General features: G+C 45.6%; 1 protein-coding gene across 6 annotated transcripts in view; it reads right to left on the bottom strand.

The window, feature by feature from the left end:
- Window positions 1-19,440, bottom strand: part of CCSER1 (coiled-coil serine rich protein 1) — a 741,428-nt gene that overhangs the window by 351,517 nt on the left and 370,471 nt on the right. For all 6 annotated transcript variants that reach the window (XM_081924900.1, XM_081924899.1, XM_081924901.1 and 3 more), the window contains one exon: window positions 17,576-17,659. In XM_081924900.1, the coding sequence (XP_081781026.1) occupies window positions 17,576-17,659 (84 nt within the window). The remainder of the gene's footprint in view (window positions 1-17,575; window positions 17,660-19,440) is intronic.

The following is a 19,440-nucleotide window of genomic DNA, read 5'->3' as shown; positions in this document are numbered from 1 at the left end:
AGACAAGGTGTTTTGTTTTATTTGCATCTAACTTGAAAGGATGTGGACAAGCAGGGGAAACAGGCTAGGGATGCGACAATCCCAGCATGAACTGGACCTGAATTCTGAGGGCCTCAGTGCTGCTTCATAATGAGGTGAGACCTTCCAAACTTCTCAATTCTGTATTCAGCCCCATCACTGCTATGAGTGCAGAATGGGCAGCCTAAGTCCAACAGGGTCAAAACTCTCTGTCTTTCCCTCATTTGTACAGTGAAGGATATCATTTTGCAAGCTAATGGGCTTTTTAGTTAATGGACAATTGACCTGTTTCTCCACAACTGTCTTTACAGTACAGGATTTTCATTTTTTAAGGACTTAGCTAAAATAGGGAGGCACACATTACACACATAGATATGAAACATGTCATCCCTGCTTCAGCAATTGGTGCTCATAAAGAATGTAGGGAAGAAGTGCTGTCCTGATTCTGGTGTAGTTTTGTAACATTTTCACACAGTTAAATTTGATTTGCAGATAGTGTATGGTATCGATATATAGGCTGTGTGGCCCCTGATTGCCTGGGTTACCTAGCTGAGAAGAAGCAGCTATCAAGAGGTGCAGAGCAGAAGAGTGAACTGTAACCAAACCAAACAGGTTAGGGGGCTTTGGGAGAGTGCTTAAAGTTTACCCCCCAAGTCCCTTTTCACACCACCACCAACATTTCCCATGAACATTTCCCATGGAGCCCTAAGTTTAATCACACTAACTTGGTTAAAGATTGTACAGCAACTGGTGTTATGACTAAGGGCAATAAAGAAAGTTGCAGTGTTATTAACACTTCCTAGGGCAAATAAAGATCAAATAGCGGTAGAGATAGAAAAACACAATTTATTAAGAAATTTGGCAGAAGAGTGTTGATGAGCCACGTCCTCCCACTGTTTCAAAAACCACAGGGAGAAAGAAAGCAAATATCTTTGTCCCTTAAGGGATGAATACTATTTTCATAAATTAAACAAGATGGGGCAAACTCTGCTCCAGAGAATTAAATTCCATGTTTGATAGATAAGACCCAGACCTGAAGCAGGTCCAATGATTTATTAAGAGCCCTCCCATTAAGTGTATGCATTAGCAACACTCGTCTGGATGAAAAGAAGAGATACAGGAATGTTATGTTGTTCTTACTGGCCGGTCCTATGAATCTGCCCTAGCTAACCTGACAAAACAAATGCTAGGTTGATCCATTCTGTCTGCATTTTTAGTTTTCACTCTGAAAGGCTGTAGAATAATAGCACTTTTTTGCAGCAATTCTAATTACTGGGGGGTTGGGGGCTTTACATGGGGCAGCAGAGAGTTTTGTCAAGTTCTCTGCCCCACATTCTTTGCACAACAACAGAAGCTTTGCTACTGCTTCAACAGCTGCCCAATGATGCTTGCTAGTCATGGCAGACCTGGTTGTATTCTGGGATAGGCTGCAATGAAACAAAAATAAATAAAATAAACATCTATAAATGACAACAGCATCCTAAGTATGTTTATTTAAAAGTAAGTAACTGTGTTCAGTGGGGCTTGCTCACAGGACATGATAATAATTGCTCAGCAGCTATATGATTTTATTATATGTATAAAGAAGCATACCGTACTTGGGGTGAACTTTGTCAAGACCTCATTATAGGGAGAGAAGTCCTTCATTCCCACTATGGTCCAATCTGGGTTTCCCTCTAGATACACAATACTTCTGCTCTTTGCACTGTAAGGAAAGCTCTCAATGGCACCAACAGGACTACTACAGATTGCTCCCCCATTTCCCCCACCCCAAGATAACATAGAACCCTTCAGTTGTAATGGCAACCCACTTGTCATTATTATGGGCATTTTGCTAGCAAATACTTATTCTTTCATTGTGACCATTCTAAGTTGATCCCAGATTGGTTCCCCCCCCAAAAAAAAATGTAGAGTTATTAAATGATACAGCAAAATTTAATGCAAAACAATGTGGTCTCACTCCATCTCCTTGCTCAGAGAGGTCTTGGAGCAGCATATCCATTGGCTGCTGCTTCTCCGCAGCCCTGGAGAACAGAATTAATGCAACATCAAAGGCTAATGCCCCAGACAAACCCAACCAAATGCATAAAGCTAATAAATTAGCAAGATGATCTCATAATTTGCCATTAGCCCGTGGCTCAGGCTTTGTCCTGCTTTATAAAGTCAATGTAGTACCCAATTAAAAATTAGTAAGCAGGATCTGATGCTCTTTAATCAGATTTTCAGAAAATGATCATAGATTGTTATTAAGTTATTACAAACTGATGTACACTAGAATATCAAAATTGCATGAAGTCCAATTATCCAAGGAGAGGAAACCTCAAAATCAGTTTAATATACAGGACAGCACAGCCTATGCAGAAGTATTCAACATGGCCTAATGGATTTAGGATTGTAGCTTAGAAGGCTGATTGACTATATATTCAGCTCACAAATCACTTAAGTTGTTTTTTTAAAAAAAAGATAAATAAATAAATCAGTTTCATGATTTTGAATGTAATACTAACTGTCTCTCCTGTCATGTCATTTATAAGACAAACCATAAACCTGAAGGAACCACAAAGAATACCCAATACATATATAGGTCCAAATGTCTGTTTCTAAACTGCATTAGAATGAGACATATTCAGCTGGTTATTAAGGAACTCCAAAACCTGCTAACCCTGTTCAATAGCTGAAATGACTACTGAGTTAAAGATTTTGAAAGGACATGTAAAGCAGTAGCTAATGATCCATTCAGCTCACAGACCTTAATGATCAACCATGTTCCAAGGAGCTTTAACAGAACAAAATATTAACATGTATCCCATGTAATCCATTGTGTTGTATGGTTTTAAGTAGAAACACCCCCCTCCAAGTTCAATGAGACTTACCCCCCCCCCCCGAGTCAAGTGTACATAGGTTTGCAGCACTACAACCTCTCAAAATGTTAAACCAAACCAATTTTAGTTCAGGGTAGTGAGGCAGCAGCAAGACCAGGGAAGGAGTGAAGCAGCCATGATCTTTGCTCTGGGTACCTGCACACTGCCTCGTGCGCACCCTTGCTCATGTTCTAGAATAACACAACAGGGTCCCATCACTGCACACAGAATATAGGATATTGTAAGATTCCCTTTTCCAGAGTCAGAGTCAAAAAAATACCCTGGATCCTGTATCTGTCTCTACAGCCAAAGCAGGCGCTGCAACCATCCAACAAGTTGACTTCACCCCCAAAAGCGCACTGTCTTCCGAGACAGATGAATGCCAACAACCCCCTCTGGTTCTTTCCCACCAGACCATAGTCTGTAAGTAGTAGAATGTGTGCCCCAGCCAGGGCTTTTCAGGTTAAAGAAAATTACAGATTTACACAATGCAGGACATAGTCAAATTTATAGAGAAACACAAATGCTCCCTTTGTATCCTTATCGTTCAAGCAGCTCCATTTGTCATGGAGATTATTTATATACTATGTAGAAACAGAAACAAAATAGCAACCAAGTTTGGAAATAATACATTATGAAAAAGAGACTATTAGGGAGGAAGAATTCCTTGTGAAATGGTATCATCAGTTTCTAATGAATATTCCAGTGCTTGTCAGGAAACCCATTTAGAGGGAGGCCAAAATCACTTTCTAATTTTCTCTACAGCTTTATCATATTTTCTCCCATCCCTAAGGCCAACAGTATTGCAGACTGATTGGCCCATAATATTACATCTCCTCAGGGATGATTTATCTTTGCATAGAATACCCTCATATTTTAACACTGATAAAAAAAAATTTACATTTGTATGGAAATAAGGTTCAGATCTAACCAAGCCTGCTTCCTGTGTCAAAGCACCTATCTTTGGAATAGATCCTGTGGTGCTTAATGCAACCATTTGAAATTAGGAGTAAATTGAATCCATCCAAAATTGCAGAAAGGTGTTCAGGTAATATGCACTTCTAATAAAGCAGAGATAAATAATCTCTGAGTTTAACATTGTATGTGAATTCACAGGACTTTTTTGACTCCTCCACAAGCATCACAAATAAAGCCCCAGGATGTGTTCCGTGTGTCACAAAGTCTAATGGAAGTGCACAAAAGCTTGGATGCAGACACGTTAGTGTTAATTGGAAGCAATCAGCATTATTATTATAATCAGTGTCACATAGGTTTTTGTACTCTTAAACTTGGGGTATGGTAGATTAAACTTCATTTGAAGCAAGCAGGATGCATTCACACTAATCCTGCAAACCACCACTATCTCTCTGTACCCTTCTTACTTCCAACTCCTACAGTATGTGGAGCCAACATACCAGGGTGCAGAACTCCTCAGACCCAAGCGAATGTGGCTGAGATCCAACCCATGGGCAGAATGAATAGCCATGGGCAAGTCATTAGATCACAGCTTCACTTTCTCATATATAAGAGAACTTGGTTAATGCAGATTGTAAGGTAGTAGTGAGGAAGAAGAAGAAACTGAAGCACCAGAATGGTGTCTTGGTGTACAAGGGCTTCAGAGGACTGGGTTCAAATCCCCATTCAGAAAACTAAGCTCAATGGGCGATCTTACACAAGTCACTCTCTTTCACCCTAAACAACCTCAAAAGGTTGGGTAAAATAAGAGGGTAAAATGAGGGGGCACAAAGAAAGAAGGGTGGGATAAAAAGGAAGTCATAAATTATTTATTTGTTCTAACGTGAAAAAGTAATACAGTGAGCAATTTCCGAACAGAATCTAATAATAGGGTTTGAACTATCAGGAAATAAAGAGAGACATGTCATGCCTCTCCACCCCATTCATCCGCACGCAGCTCACTTACCATTTCCTCAGTGTGACAGAAAGATGAAGGCACTTTCAAAGTAAAGCCAGGTCATATTTATCTAAATCTGCAAGGAGACCTGTCAGTAAAATCGTGCATATCTCCTGAAGCTAGCCGTCTACCGGTGACACCTTAACATAAGACAAGCATATGTGGTGCATTATTATTAAAGGGGTTTTAAGTCACATTGTAAGATCTCTAGATGGAGACACTTAAGGGCAGAGTTTTATTGCTGACACATTCAACTCCTGCCATATTATTCCCATGCAAATCATGTCTGAGGGAATCAGCATCAGACCAGAAACCTCTTCCTGCAGCGGTGCCACAACAATCATTTATCTGCATCCGGCACGAGTGGTGCAAAATGACGCCACTTTGTGATAGAGACTTAAACTAATATGCAGAATCACCTCCACAAGTGCAAGGGAATATTAAAGATTCTATCTTGCTGACAGCTTTTCATCAAGGCTTCAGAGAGTGCGAGATATTGGGAGGCTAATCCACATTGTGTATCATTGGATACTGTCATTTTCACACTCTACAGCTGCCTTGCTGAGTTGACTTGAAGAGTAATTACTGCTGAGATAAGCCTTTTTCTGGAATACGTGCAATTAATTCTCCCTGTAAAAAGAAGGAAAGGAATCTGACACTTTAATAATGTTTAAGTACACCTAATCTATTTCTTTTCTGCTCAGATGTTTCCTAAATATGAGGAAGAAAGAAGATTTGAAAGTACTTACAGCTGTCTCTTCTTATGTAAATCATCCATGGACCTCTAATATCCGATCATAAAATAGCCAACGTGAAATAAGATCAAAAATTATAATAGAATGCAGAACAAGTAAGGAATTATCAAAAAGATGAATGCACAATATGATTTTCTTGCGTACAACAGTTACTCTTATCAAACAGAGATTATCATGCCATTAAAGTTTCAAGGGCATGAAATTTAATTCAATTGTAAGATGTATTTGGAGGTGAATTAAAACTACTTTTCTGTTTCTATCTACCTTGCTTCAAAGCGTATTGTCACGGCCACCCAGGACGGGTCCCAGCTCACAAGAGACCTCACTCCGTTGCAGTTTATTTACAGGAAAAGTTTATTGAAGATTTCTGCTTCTCGTACAGTTCAGCATCGTGGCCGTACGTCTGTCACGTTAGACCGCTGAAGTCCCCTCTGACTCCTCCCCTCTTCCACACCAACTTAATAGCCTGGCTCTAGACCACCTCTTCCTCTCCTTTCTTTTCCGCAGGGTCTTCCTGCCCCCCTGGGTTCCCTCTCTCCGTGACTCGCCTGAGGCTGAATCCTCTGCCGCCTCTTCCCCCCTCCTTCTGGCTTTAGGGCCGGGCTCCTCCCCTGAGCTCTCTCCACTTCCGCGCGCCTCTACGTTTGAACTTGGCGCGCGTACGTTGCTGCTGACCTTTCTTTCGACCGCTACACCACCCCTTGTTCTGCTCTCCACCCTTTCCGGCTGAACACCTTGCTCCAACCCCCTTTCTCTGTTCTCTCCTAATCCTGCTCCCTCCGAGAGGCTGACGACTCCACCCCCTTTTCTCCGTTCCGGCTGAGACGCCTCTTGCTGCGTCTGTCTTCCACTGGGCTCCTCTCCGCTTCTCCCTTCTCCTCCCTTTTGCTTGATTAAGGTAACCCCCTTTTGAGAATCCTCTGACTCGCTGCTCAGACTCGTGGATTCCCTCAGAATTCCGTCATCTTCTTCCTCATCCTTCTGCCCCTCCTCCCACTCGCTCTCCGTCTCCTCTGTCATCTCCTCCTCTCTCCCAGAAACCCTGACATCCATCCCCCCCTCGAAGCCCCCCCTTCCCCCCTCCCGCTCGCCGGGTGCAGGTTGAGGAAAACGTGGTACTTCCTGGGTCGGTTCAGGATACAAGTTGTCCACCTCAACGTTCTCCTCTGTCATCTCCGTATATGTGTGTTCGAACTCGGGTTCCCCACCCACAGACCTCACAGTCTCTTCCTCCATCACTGCTTCTCCTGGCGCTGCCTGCCAAGGACCTACCATCCATCTCTGACTCCATGCCTCCCTTGGCTGATCCACCCACCAACAAGGGCCTGTCTCCTCCCCCCCCAGTCTCGGATCCCTGGTCGGGCTTGTTTCGGGCGTATGGCCCTCGGGTGAGGAGAAACCCTCGAACGTGCTGTCTGACAAAGTGGGCGTGAAAAGCCAATCATCAAAATACTCCTCGGGCATGGGCTTGTGCGGAAAAAGTGCATGGAACTCCTCCTTCAACAGGGGTTCGTCCAACGCGTAACCCGGCACCCAGCTATTGGCAGAGGCCGGAGTGCCTTCCCTGGCTAGAAAATATTCAACTCCCTCCTCCCCCCATCTCGAGTCCAGTATCTCTGTGACCTCGTTAAGAGGTTCTGGTCTTGGCGATTCCCCCCCCTCAGGCGCCCTCCTACGTGGCTCTGGGAGTGCTCCTGACTCTTGAAACCTGTGTGGGGTTTTGTAGGGAGTGAGCACCGACCTATGAAAGACCGGGTGCACCCTGGAACCCTCCGGAAGGGCTAGACGAAAAGCCACCGGATTGATCTTAGCCTCAACTTGATATGGCCCTAGCTGCCTGTGTCCTAACTTCTTCTTGGCCAATGACCTGGCCGGCATCGCGTGGGCTGCTAACCACACCCAGTCCCCAATCTGGATGTCCTCTCCCGCCCTCCTGTGCTTATCGGCCTGCACCTTATACGCCTGTTTTGCCAGCTCCAAATGTCTCCGCAGCTCCTCGTGCACCTCTTGCAACTCCGCTGCAAACTGGTCGGCATCTTGAGGCCCCCCCCCTCCTGGTGCCGCAAATCTCGGGAAGGTTCTGGGATGACGGCCATTGTTCGCGAAGAAAGGCGTCACCCCGGTGGATGCGTGTTTCGTGTTGTTGTAGGCGAATTCAGCCATCGGCAGATAGTCCACCCACGCCGCAGGTCGCTGGTTGGCGTAGCACCGCAGGTACTGCTGCATGATCGCGTTGACCCTCTCCGCTTGACCGTTGGTTTGTGGATGTCTCGCCGATGTCAGGTTGATTTTGACGTGCAATATGCCCAGAAGCTTTCGCCAGAAAGTGGAAACAAACTGGCGCCCCCTGTCGGACAAGACGGACTGCGGAAGTCCATGCACTCTGAAGACGTGATCGATGAAGAGCTTTGCGGTCTGTTCTGCCGTCGCCACCTTGGCACAAGGGATGAAATGCGCCATCTTGGTGAACAAGTCCACCACCACTAACACCGCCGTCTTACCTCTGGAGCTGGGCAGGTCCGTAACAAAGTCCAACGCTACCCTCTCCCACGGTTGCTGCGGTGTCTCCAGCGGTTCTAGCAATCCCGCCTGCTTCTGGTGCACTGGTTTGGACCTCTGGCAGATATCACACCTGGCGACGTAGTCCGCCACCTCTCCTCTCATCTGGGGCCACCAAAAGTCTCTAGCCACCAATTCCATCGTCTTCTCTTTGCCGAAATGGCCTGCACTAGGGGCGTCATGCAATTGTTGCAGAACCTTGGCTCGAAGATCGTCGGTGGGCACGTAAAGGGCACCCTTACGAGTCAAAAGTCCATCTTGCAATTGGAACTCATCGTTGTCTCGCGACCCTCCGCGTAGCTCCTCCATCTTGGACTGTGCAAACTGATCCCTTTGCAACGCGCGTCGCACCGCGTCCAGGTCGACTGCGATGGTAGCGCACGTCCACGCCTGCGGTGCGAAAATGTGCTTTGCTGCGATTGGAGCTGCTTCCTCCAAGTATTGCGGCTTTCGGGACAGCGCGTCTGCAATAACATTGGAGTCTCCTGGGATGTATTCTATTTTGAAGTCGAAATCCGCAAAGAACTCCGCCCAGCGCATGTGTCGCTGGGTCTGTAACTTAGCCGTCCGCCAATACTCTAAGTTCTTGTGATCCGTGCGGACTTGCACCGTGTGCTTGGCTCCTATTAAGAAGTGTCGCCACGCTTTGAAAGCTGCATGAATGGCCAACAACTCCCTGTCCCATATGGTATAATTGCGCTCCGTCTTGCTGAGCTTCCGGGAGTAGAACGCACCCGGTCTCCAGTTGCCTTGCGAATCCTCTTGCAAAAGAACGGCCCCAACCGCTCTGTCTGACGCATCGGTCTCTACCCGCATGGGTCTGCCGGGATTCACGTGGAGCAGCTGCTCTTCGGAGGCGAAAAGACCTTTAAGCGTCCGGAAGGACCGCTCCGCTTGTTCGGTCCAGACGAACTTCTTCTTCTTGGAACTGAGGGTGTCAGTGATAGCCGCCGTCGCGTTCGCAAAACCTTTAATAAACTTGCGGTAAAAATTGGCAAAGCCGATGAACCTCTGGACCTCTTTCCGATTTCGAGGGCTTTTCCAGTCCAACAGCGCTTGAACCTTAGCCCTGTCCATGGCCAGTCCCTCGTCGGACAACTTGTAGCCAAGGAAATCAACCTCTCTGACATCAAACTGGCATTTTTCCAACTTGGCGTACAGCCTGTGGTCCTTCAGCCTCTGCAGGACCTCCCTCACGTCCTTATCGTGATCCTCCGACGATTCCGAGAAAATCAGGATATCGTCGAGAAAGCAGACACACTTCTTGTAGAGGAGACCTGCTAGCACGTGGTGCATAAATGCTTGAAAAACGTGGCTGCCATTTTGGAGACCGAAAGGCATGACTCTGTATTCGTATGTGCCCAGAGGGGTGAACATGGCGGTCTTCCACTCATCTCCTTTCCGGATGCGGATGAGATTGTAAGCTCCACGTAGGTCCAGCTTGGTGAAAATCTTGCCCCTCCTGACGGTCGCTAAAAGGTCGTCAATCTTGGGCATGGGGAAAGCTTTGGGCTTAGTCAAGCTGTTTATGAACCTGTAATCCACTATAAGCCTTTTTTGGGGCGTGTTTTTCTTCTTCACAAAGAACACAGGGCTGCCACCCGCTGCTTTAGATTCCTGGATGAAACCTCGCTTGAGGTTATGGTCTATGAACTCCCGAAGCTCTTGCATCTCGTCTTCCGACATGGAGTACAGCTTGGCAGCAGGCAGTTGCGCCCCTGGCACTAAATCAATCGCGCAGTCGTAAGGTCTGTGAGGCGGCAACTTGTCAGCTTCCTTCTCACAGAAAACCTCCAAGAAGTCCTGGTACTTGTGAGGCACCGTTTGCACCATACCCAGATGCAACTGCTGCTCGGCTTCTCCTCCCTGATCGGTCTGAAAGCAATGCTGAGCACAATACGATGAACAAAAGGTGATCTGCCGCTGGTACCACGCAACCGCGGGACTGTGCCTCTCCAGCCAACTCATGCCTAACACGATGGGTGTGTCCGATAAGTGGGTGACATTGAAACTAATAAGTTCTCGATGGTTGCCAATCTGCATCATCATGGGAGGGGTTTGCTGCACCACTTGCCCCCCCAGCAACTTCCTGCCGTCTACCGTGACCACGTTTAGAGGCGTCGTTGCAGGCAGGAGCGCCATGTTGTGCTGCTTAACGAACTGCAGTCCCACGAAGTCGGCGTTGCTTCCCGAATCGATCGTTATTGGAACCTCGAGGAGTCTCCCATCAGGCAACTGGAGTGTTGCTGTGAGCAGAACTGCCGGTCTGGGAGGCAAAGGGTCCACGCTTTGCAGTGATGCTGGGGGCTTGTCTACAGATCCGCCTGGCTGAGCCCCAGTAGCTCTGCTTCCAGCCAGGCACTGCCGTTTCCCTGAAGCTGCTCCCCTGGTTGCACCTCTGCTGTTACAGTTGCCAGTGCTGCAGTGTGCTTCTGGAGCCTCTGGGGGCACTCTTTCGCCATATGGTGCGCACTGTCACAGATGTAACACTTCCTGGTTCCTCTAGGAGGCTTCGCTTTGGCTGCACCAGGGACAGGGCTCTGGGATGGCTTCTGAGCCCTAGCACCACCAATCTCCATTGGCTCCTCGCTGTCCTTCCCCATTGGCGAGGGGTGCGCACGGCTGAAATCCCTGTGCACAAAAGGGAGAGTCCTCGCTTGCGCACGCGCTTGGGACCCGTCCTCCTCGTGCCACGGACGTCCCTCATGTCGAATTCCAATAGCTAAAGCCCGGTGCACCACGTCTTCTAGGGTCTGGGGTCTGTCCCCCCTAGCGATCTCATCCTTGATGGGGGGGCTCAATCCCTCCCAAAAAAGATCTCTGACCGGCTTACTGTCCTTTGGCCAATCTAAGGCGGTGAGCAATGCAAAAAATTTAGAGTGGTATTGGCGCACAGTCGCTTTCCCCTGCCTCAGCCCGTGCATTTGACGGCGCGCAATGTCCACATCCACAGAGGATTGAAAACAAGAATCCATCGCTTTGATGAACGCAGTTGAATTGCGACGGGCCGGTCCATCTTCGCGCCACAGATTGCGTAGCCAAGCCCTGGCCTCCCCATGCAGGTGCGAAACAATGAACCCCACTTTCTCCTCCTCATCTTTAAAATCGTGACGGAGTAAATGCAGTGCATATACGACGTCCGCTCTGAAATTGGGATAGTCTTGCAAGTTGCCATTAAAATGCGGAACCAGGGCACCCCCCCTCCGTCCAAGCGCAATGCCCTCCGCTCTGGAACCTGGGGCCCCCGCCCTGTCCGCGTGTTCCCACCTTGCCTGCAAATCCTGGCACGTCTTCTCCAAGTCGTCATTCTTCTTCTGCGAAGCAATGACTGCCGATGTGAGAGCGGTAACCTGATCCCGCAGTGCAACCAGCTGCTCCTCAGCGCTCATGGCTGCTCCCGTTCGTGAGCTTCGCAAAAAAAAATTTTTGCTTTCTGAGAGGGGACTTACTGTCACGGCCACCCAGGACGGGTCCCAGCTCACAAGAGACCTCACTCCGTTGCAGTTTATTTACAGGAAAAGTTTATTGAAGATTTCTGCTTCTCGTACAGTTCAGCATCGTGGCCGTACGTCTGTCACGTTAGACCGCTGAAGTCCCCTCTGACTCCTCCCCTCTTCCACACCAACTTAATAGCCTGGCTCTAGACCACCTCTTCCTCTCCTTTCTTTTCCGCAGGGTCTTCCTGCCCCCCTGGGTTCCCTCTCTCCGTGACTCGCCTGAGGCTGAATCCTCTGCCGCCTCTTCCCCCCTCCTTCTGGCTTTAGGGCCGGGCTCCTCCCCTGAGCTCTCTCCACTTCCGCGCGCCTCTACGTTTGAACTTGGCGCGCGTACGTTGCTGCTGACCTTTCTTTCGACCGCTACACCACCCCTTGTTCTGCTCTCCACCCTTTCCGGCTGAACACCTTGCTCCAACCCCCTTTCTCTGTTCTCTCCTAATCCTGCTCCCTCCGAGAGGCTGACGACTCCACCCCCTTTTCTCCGTTCCGGCTGAGACGCCTCTTGCTGCGTCTGTCTTCCACTGGGCTCCTCTCCGCTTCTCCCTTCTCCTCCCTTTTGCTTGATTAAGGTAACCCCCTTTTGAGAATCCTCTGACTCGCTGCTCAGACTCGTGGATTCCCTCAGAATTCCGTCATCTTCTTCCTCATCCTTCTGCCCCTCCTCCCACTCGCTCTCCGTCTCCTCTGTCATCTCCTCCTCTCTCCCAGAAACCCTGACACGTATGTACCTACATATTTTCCATGTTTTTACAATCTTCAGTTCTAACAAATATTAAAACTAATAAAGCTACAGAGAAGTGGAAGTACAGTTAGTGTAAACTAGATTTGCTAGCACCAGTGAGAATTTGGTCCCAAATATCACACAGAAAGACCTGATTAGTTTGGAAAAGCCCAAGTTAATCATCCAACATAGTATATTTTGAATTGTATGACACTCAGCCATGTGCAACTCCGATATTAAATAGCTCAAAATGCCAGTAGTACAAAGGCCAATTGACCAACTGTTTTAAACTAAAATTTTACCCTCAGCATACTGTAAGGTTGGGGGGAATGATAAGCCTGAGATTATCGTATATACTCTCAAGAGAAACTTATCCAATATTTTTAATACCCATGATCTCTGATAAATTGCCAAGTTAAAAGATGTTAATGCCTGCCATCTTTTTAATCACCTAAGATTAATCCTAGGACCTCCCAGCCTACTGCATATGTTCCAACAGCTTGTCTTGACTTATTAAGCTTCTCATAAAGAAGCAGCTGCAGTGGATGCATATTCTCTGTAGACCAGGTTTCAGGCAGAAAGATCTCATTTACCTCCTCCTGTCAGTGTGAGGGACCTGGTTTTCATGTTCTGCAAAAGGAGATGGAGTGTATCCAGCTTGATTCCAGCAACACCTGGTGGCTTTTTACTTCTCAGCCAATATACTGCTGTAGCAATCAGGGCCAGCTCCATGTTTTGGAGGTTACTCCAGTTGTGTCCTCCCTCTTCCTCTCCAAGTTACCCCTGCCTACTTGTTTCTCCTCCCTCCCTGGGCCCAAACCACATGGAGGGACTGTAGACAGTGCTGCAGATAGACAGTGCTGCAGTATCTCACTCTAGTTATTGACTGCATGCCCAGAGACTGCAGGTGAGCAGAGGCAGCTACAGCAAAGAGGATGAAGGACAGGATCAAATGTCTCTGGAGCATAGGTCCCCTACAGGGGTGTAGGTCTATACAGGTACCCAGTGATGCCTATTCCCTAATAGCCCTTGCAATGTGCAACTTCTCAACATTATTTTCAAAGACAGTGACACCCACAATATATCCCCAGCTGCTACGGTGGTTCCTGTAGAATCTATTAAATGTTCAGAATCTAATTGGCTGAACATAAATTTCCTCCCTTAATTTTATTTTGTGATGCAAAGCCAGCTCCATTTTCAAGGAATCTAGGGGGTTATTTAGGAGTGGGAGGAGTAGGAGCTGTTTTATTAGCGCAGCTGAAGCAGCATGTAGTATAATGGGTCACTTGCCATTGCCTGTGGCACCTCTATTGCTCCAAAGGATCCTGGGGGGGGGGGTAATTCAACCATGCACATTGAGAGGCACCCTTAAGTTCCAGTTTCAATCTCTGGTATCTTTCGTTTGAAGGATCTGGTAACAGGTTGATGGGAAAGCCTTTTCTGTGCCTGAGATACTGGAGAGTCACTGGCAGGCAAAATTGACAATACTGAACTCGCTGGACAAACAAAGAATCTGATGTGGAATAAAGGAATCCACAAATGCCACAATGTTTGTGACTATGGTGAAAAATCAGTACAGGAATCACAGTGTTAAGGAATAGTCCAAATGAAACACTTTTCTGCATGGAATCCGTATTTGTTTCGGCATTTCAGTAAGGTGTGTTGATTCTATGAGCCATAGAGTTCAACATTCCCTATCAGCCTCCCTCTATCACACTAACAAGTATCAACACATGAAATGTTGAATTTTATTGCAAGGCCACTGAGTAGCATTAAGTTTTCTTTTGCCACTCATATAGAAGAATCTTTTATTGAGCTTTACCTGGTCCAGAAAACATAGGTCTGTTTGTTTTCTGGCATTGTTTAGAAGAAATACACTGCAACTACCTCTTGACTTTCAGGTCAATACACCAATGACTTTCAGCATTTTTTCAGGTTCAGGGTGCCCATTCTGACCTTAAAGCCATAAGTGCTCTGCACTTGACATCTTCCTCTTTCCCCTGATTGAACACACACTGTCAGGTTCTACCAAGTTAGGAGGCTAAACTGACAAAGAATGCCTTCTTAGTGATGGCTTCTATTTTTTTAGAACTCATTTTCTCTATGCCAACTGGTTAATGCGCGCGCACACACACACACACACACACACAGTGTGTGAGAGTGTTTATTCCTTTATATATTTAAATCTGACTTTTCTTTATTTATACACCTCTCAAAGCTTCTTATATAAAAACAGAAAAAATAATAATAAATTCCAGAGTTTAAACAAACAAATGCTTTGTAGCATCTGATATGTTCTGCATCATTTCCCCTTTACTTTAACATGATATTGATTAAATACATTGTCATCCTCTCTTGTTTTGCTATATCCTGCTTAGGGATGCTTATGGATGAAAAGCAACTTTTCAATAACAAGCAATAATTTCCCCCCTAGATTTTATAAACAAATTCTTACATTTCTATCCCACCTTTCATCCTTCATAGATCCTAAGGCTGCCTTTCTCAACCTTGGGTCCCCAGATGTTGCAGGGCTACAATTCCCATCATCCCTAGCTAGCAGGGCCAGTGGTCAGGGATGATGGGAGTTGCAGTCCAACAACATGTGGGGACCCATGGTTGAAAAAAGCTTTCCCAAGGTATCAAAACCTACTTAGTTCTAATTTTTGTTTCACTTTATAAGTCACTCTGGGTCACATTATTTTCGGGGGGGGGGGGGCACAATCATTCAGTCCAGTGGCATAGGCAGTCAGCATCCAGGCATTGAACAGACTCAAACCTGCTTAGCATCAGCAAACGGGTGCGCTCATGCGCCTTCAGGCCTTAGCCATGTGGTTTTTGCCTAATATGAAACTCTGGCACTGTGCTCTCATGCCTGTGACAAACAACAGATTCTCTACCCAACGAGCAGATACCAATGCCAAGGAAGCCGAAGCTCACTGTAACAACAGAGTATAATTCTGCAGTGACAAACATCGCCAGCCACTTTGTAATATATGCCTCAGACAAGACTGATGTTGTATCGCTGCTCCGCCAATGCACAAAAGCTGGATGCTCTCCGTATTCCATTTTGTCATTTAATTTTATATACTAATTACACCATATATCATTCCTTAATGTATCCACATTTGAAAACAGAACACAGATAACCAGTATTTATTGTAGAAGGAAGTCTCTTTTCATCCTTGCAAAGAACTTTTTCTGCGTGTGCGCATAATATGAATGAAGTCCGAATTAATTTGCATAGAAAATTGTTTACGGGTGTGCACACACACCTCTGTATTAAAACAATATATAGAAACATCCTATATATGTATATTTTGTAGATATAGGATGAAACCAAATAGCCAGTTAAGTTTGTGTATGGTCACAAATTAGAGGTAACACTCAAATATCCTCTGTGAAAGCCACATGTCTGCTGGTAATATATTTTGCTGTTTACTCCCCCTGTAGCTGCAGACCCACATCACACACTAGCCTAAGGAGTCCTCCAACACCCCACACCAGCTACTCAGAGAGCACAAATGGGAATAAATTAATTGGTCCATGTCTGATGAGCTTGCCTGTTAAGAGAAACTCACTGATCTCCACAATGTGGTAACCAACCATGGTGGTAGGTGTTGGTGTGTTGCCAAAAGAAACTTGTAACAAGGCTTGAAGCATGACCTTGAACAGTTGGGGCATGTGGCAGGGTGAGACCATCTCTCTCTCTCTCTTTCTCTCTCTGTGTGTGTGTGTGTGTGTGTGTGCGCGCGCGCGAGAGTGAATGATGGTCAGAGTGGCTGAAATAATATGTGAAAGTTTGAAAGCCTGTCTCTCTGGCTGGATGGCTGAAGAGAGCAGAAATCTGTATATACCGTATTTTCCGGTGTATAAGACGACTGGGCGTATAAGACGACCTCCCAACTTTTCCAGTTAAAATATAGAGTTTGGGATATATTCGCCGTATAAGACTACCCCTCTTCCAATGCACACGAAATAAAAATTTTAAAAAACAGTCTCCAGTCTGGCTCAGAAATCTGCTCCACTACCCAGGGGCCGGGGGCTTCTGGGGCCAATTTTCAAGCGTATTTCTGCTTCATCTAGAGAGCTTGGTGTCCTCTGATTTAATTTGCTGTCGTTTTATCCTTTGGTGGGGAGTTGCTGCAGGAGCTGCTGCTGCTGTAGCCGGCGTATAAGATGACCCCCGACTTTTGAGAAGATTTTCCTGGGTTAAAAAGTAGACTTATATGCCAGAAAATACAGTAGTTCTGTTTCTTATTCTATATGTAGACCAGTAGTGTAATGCAGCTTGTAAATAATGAAGACTTTAAGAGTGAATGGATGAGGTGTTTATTCCTGTCAAGGGAATTCACCAAGAGAAGGCTGGACTACTGCTGCTGTTGCTGCAAAGATGAAGGAAGACTTTCTGAGGAACTCTGCTGAGACAAAAAGAAAAGGAACCCCAAGAGTTGGCACTAACAGTAGGAGCTTGCCTACCATTGCCCTTAGCACTGAGAGTTGGCCGTGAGCCCTGGAAGCTCATGCAACCCCATGCAAGCTCATGGCTGCTTAGTGGGGAATTGCCCTGATGTGAAAAGCAGCCAGTGCCCAAGACCCTCCATATTTGTCCAGTGTGGTAACTCTAACTGAAGTCAATTTATATTCATTTTAAAATGTGCTGCTTATGATACAACAGATCCAGATTTAGCGCTGACCTATTTAAATCAATGGAATCATGACTAATTCCAGTGCCGTTGATATCACTGAGTATGCTCTAAGCACGACAAAGTCTGAATCCAAGCCCAAAGAAAGATAATAATGTGTGGAAACAGGGAAAATAAAAGCATGCTTATACGTTTTGCTGGACAACTTTGTCACCAGGAAGCACCACTGATATTTCACCACTAGATCCACATGCACAGCCGCATCAGAACTGTTGCCGTACAGGAGCTGCAGAGAGTTGCACCTTTCTTCTCACCACTGATTAATGCATCTTGATTCTGCAAGACAACTGTCAACACAATCTTCTAAAACAGAACAACCACTATTTATGTGGCCAGGTAGTAAGTAGCCCTTTCAAAGGCTGGCAAGTCCCCAGATATTTAGGGTCATAAAACCTGCATGAATCAGAAGTGAACGATTAAGCGGGCTCCAAGCTATCCGCTTTGTAACAGGCACCACCAACTTTATTAATTTATTTACTTGGTCCCAGCGAGTGACCTTGTCAGTTACGAGCGAGTTCCAAAAGAAAACAAGCATTGCCTCTCGCTTACCAGCTCTTCGCGCAGTTGGGAAATGAGTTCATCTCTCTCCTCCAGTTGAAGCTTCAGCGCTGAACATTCATCTTTCATTATATCCTATAAAAACATCAAAAGAGATGTTATAATAGACTTTGTGCTTTTCCTTTGCTCCTGACAAGAAAAGGCAGCTTCACACAGTGCAAGATAATTACATCCAAGTAATGAAAGTCAATGCCCCTCTATCATGTGCAATATTTTTAATAACATATTCTAAGTTTGCAGGGTAAACAACCTAATGCAGCCAAAGATATTATATGCACAGAAATGTGAACAGCTCCCTGTGTGTTAAGCCCGTTTTGTTAGTGTCTGACTCTTTTAAGCCCTTTATTGAAGCTCCTGTCAGGCGTCTCTTTATTTTAGTGAAGGAACAGATGGCCATAAAATTTCATAGTTCTGTTCACACAAAACAACACTACAGAAGTTTCACTTTGGATGCATTATTGGAATTCCTTTATTAAAAAAAAAAATCAGACTGCAGATGGAAAAAGGAGGAAGATGCACATGTAGGCATTCGACAAACAGGAAGGAAGCAACCCTTCCATGAAAGGAAATAAACCAGCATGACAGGCAACAATATTACTAGCAAGTCAAATGTTGTGGCCAGTGGCTGATTTAGTTTTCTTCTAAATGAGATTCAAACAACACAGGTCATGGGCCAGGTTGAGCAAAAGGCATGAAATTAAACTGAGAGAAGGTGTCCATGAAAGTGCAGAGGCTAGAAATGAAAGCAAGGTTCTCAACTATCGGGGCATATCTGCACTACAGACCTAAGCTGGCCCGAAAATCATTTCCTCTTCCTAGGAAGATCAGGAAACTGCTGTTCTATTGATTTATTTCATTGGACATATAGCCGCAACATTATCCCATCTCAAAACCAGTACGCTATATATTCTGTTGTCTCCCTCTCTTCTATAGGAGTATGGGATAGGACTGGATATTGCTAAGAATACACCACACCACCAACAAATTGCACTTGTTTTATATTTTGACACATGCCCTATTTTGTGTTAATTTTGTTGTTTTCTGGTGGTTAGCGGCTTTGGCCTTCCCTTGGAAATGAAAAGTGAGTTATAAATCATAGCTGCTTTAAATGAGTCAGGCCACTGACCAATTAGATCAGTGTTTCACAAACTTGGGTATCCAGCTGTTTTTGGACTACAATTCCCATAATCCCTGACCACTGAGCCTGCTAGCTAGGGATGATGGGAGCTGTAGTCCAAAAACGGCTGGATAAGTTTGGGAAACACTGATCTAGATCAATATTGTCTACTCTGACAGCAGATCTCCATAATTTCTGGGAAGGGATCCTTCCCAGCCCTACCTGGAGATACTGATGGGTCCTTCTGCATATAAAACAAATGTTCTGCTGAGCGATGTCCCTTCCTCAATAAATGTAATGAAATGAAATACATTTTCCATAATTATTGGGGGGTGGGAAAAGTCATCACAGTTAAACTGGTATGAAAGCTATATAAGTCTGTAGTGAAGCTATGCTATCAGAATACTACAATGGTTTACTACTAACAAGTGCATTGTTTTATTTATTTCCGTATATCTATATTCCACCTTTCTATCATAATGGAACCAAAGGTGACATGCTCGTGGCTCCCACCTGACCAGACCAAGGCAAGTTTAGCTTCAGCAAAGTGAGGTCTTGTGTGCCTTCAGATTGCATCATGGACTGTGTACTGATATCAGCTATTCAACCTAGAAAATCGGAGGAATAATGTTTTTCCAAGAGAGATCTATTAAGAGCAGCAATAGTATGTGCTACGGTGAACCTAATGCAAGTGACATCACATGTTTAAGTGACCTTTCTCATAAAAAAAACATCCTTC

This window comes from Podarcis melisellensis (assembly GCF_964234715.1).
Source record: "Podarcis melisellensis genome assembly, chromosome: 9".
In the NCBI taxonomy this organism is placed as follows: Eukaryota; Metazoa; Chordata; class Lepidosauria; order Squamata; family Lacertidae; genus Podarcis; species Podarcis melisellensis.
The sequence above is the reverse complement of the archived record's forward strand: the minus strand, read 5'-3'. Positions and strand labels throughout refer to the sequence as shown.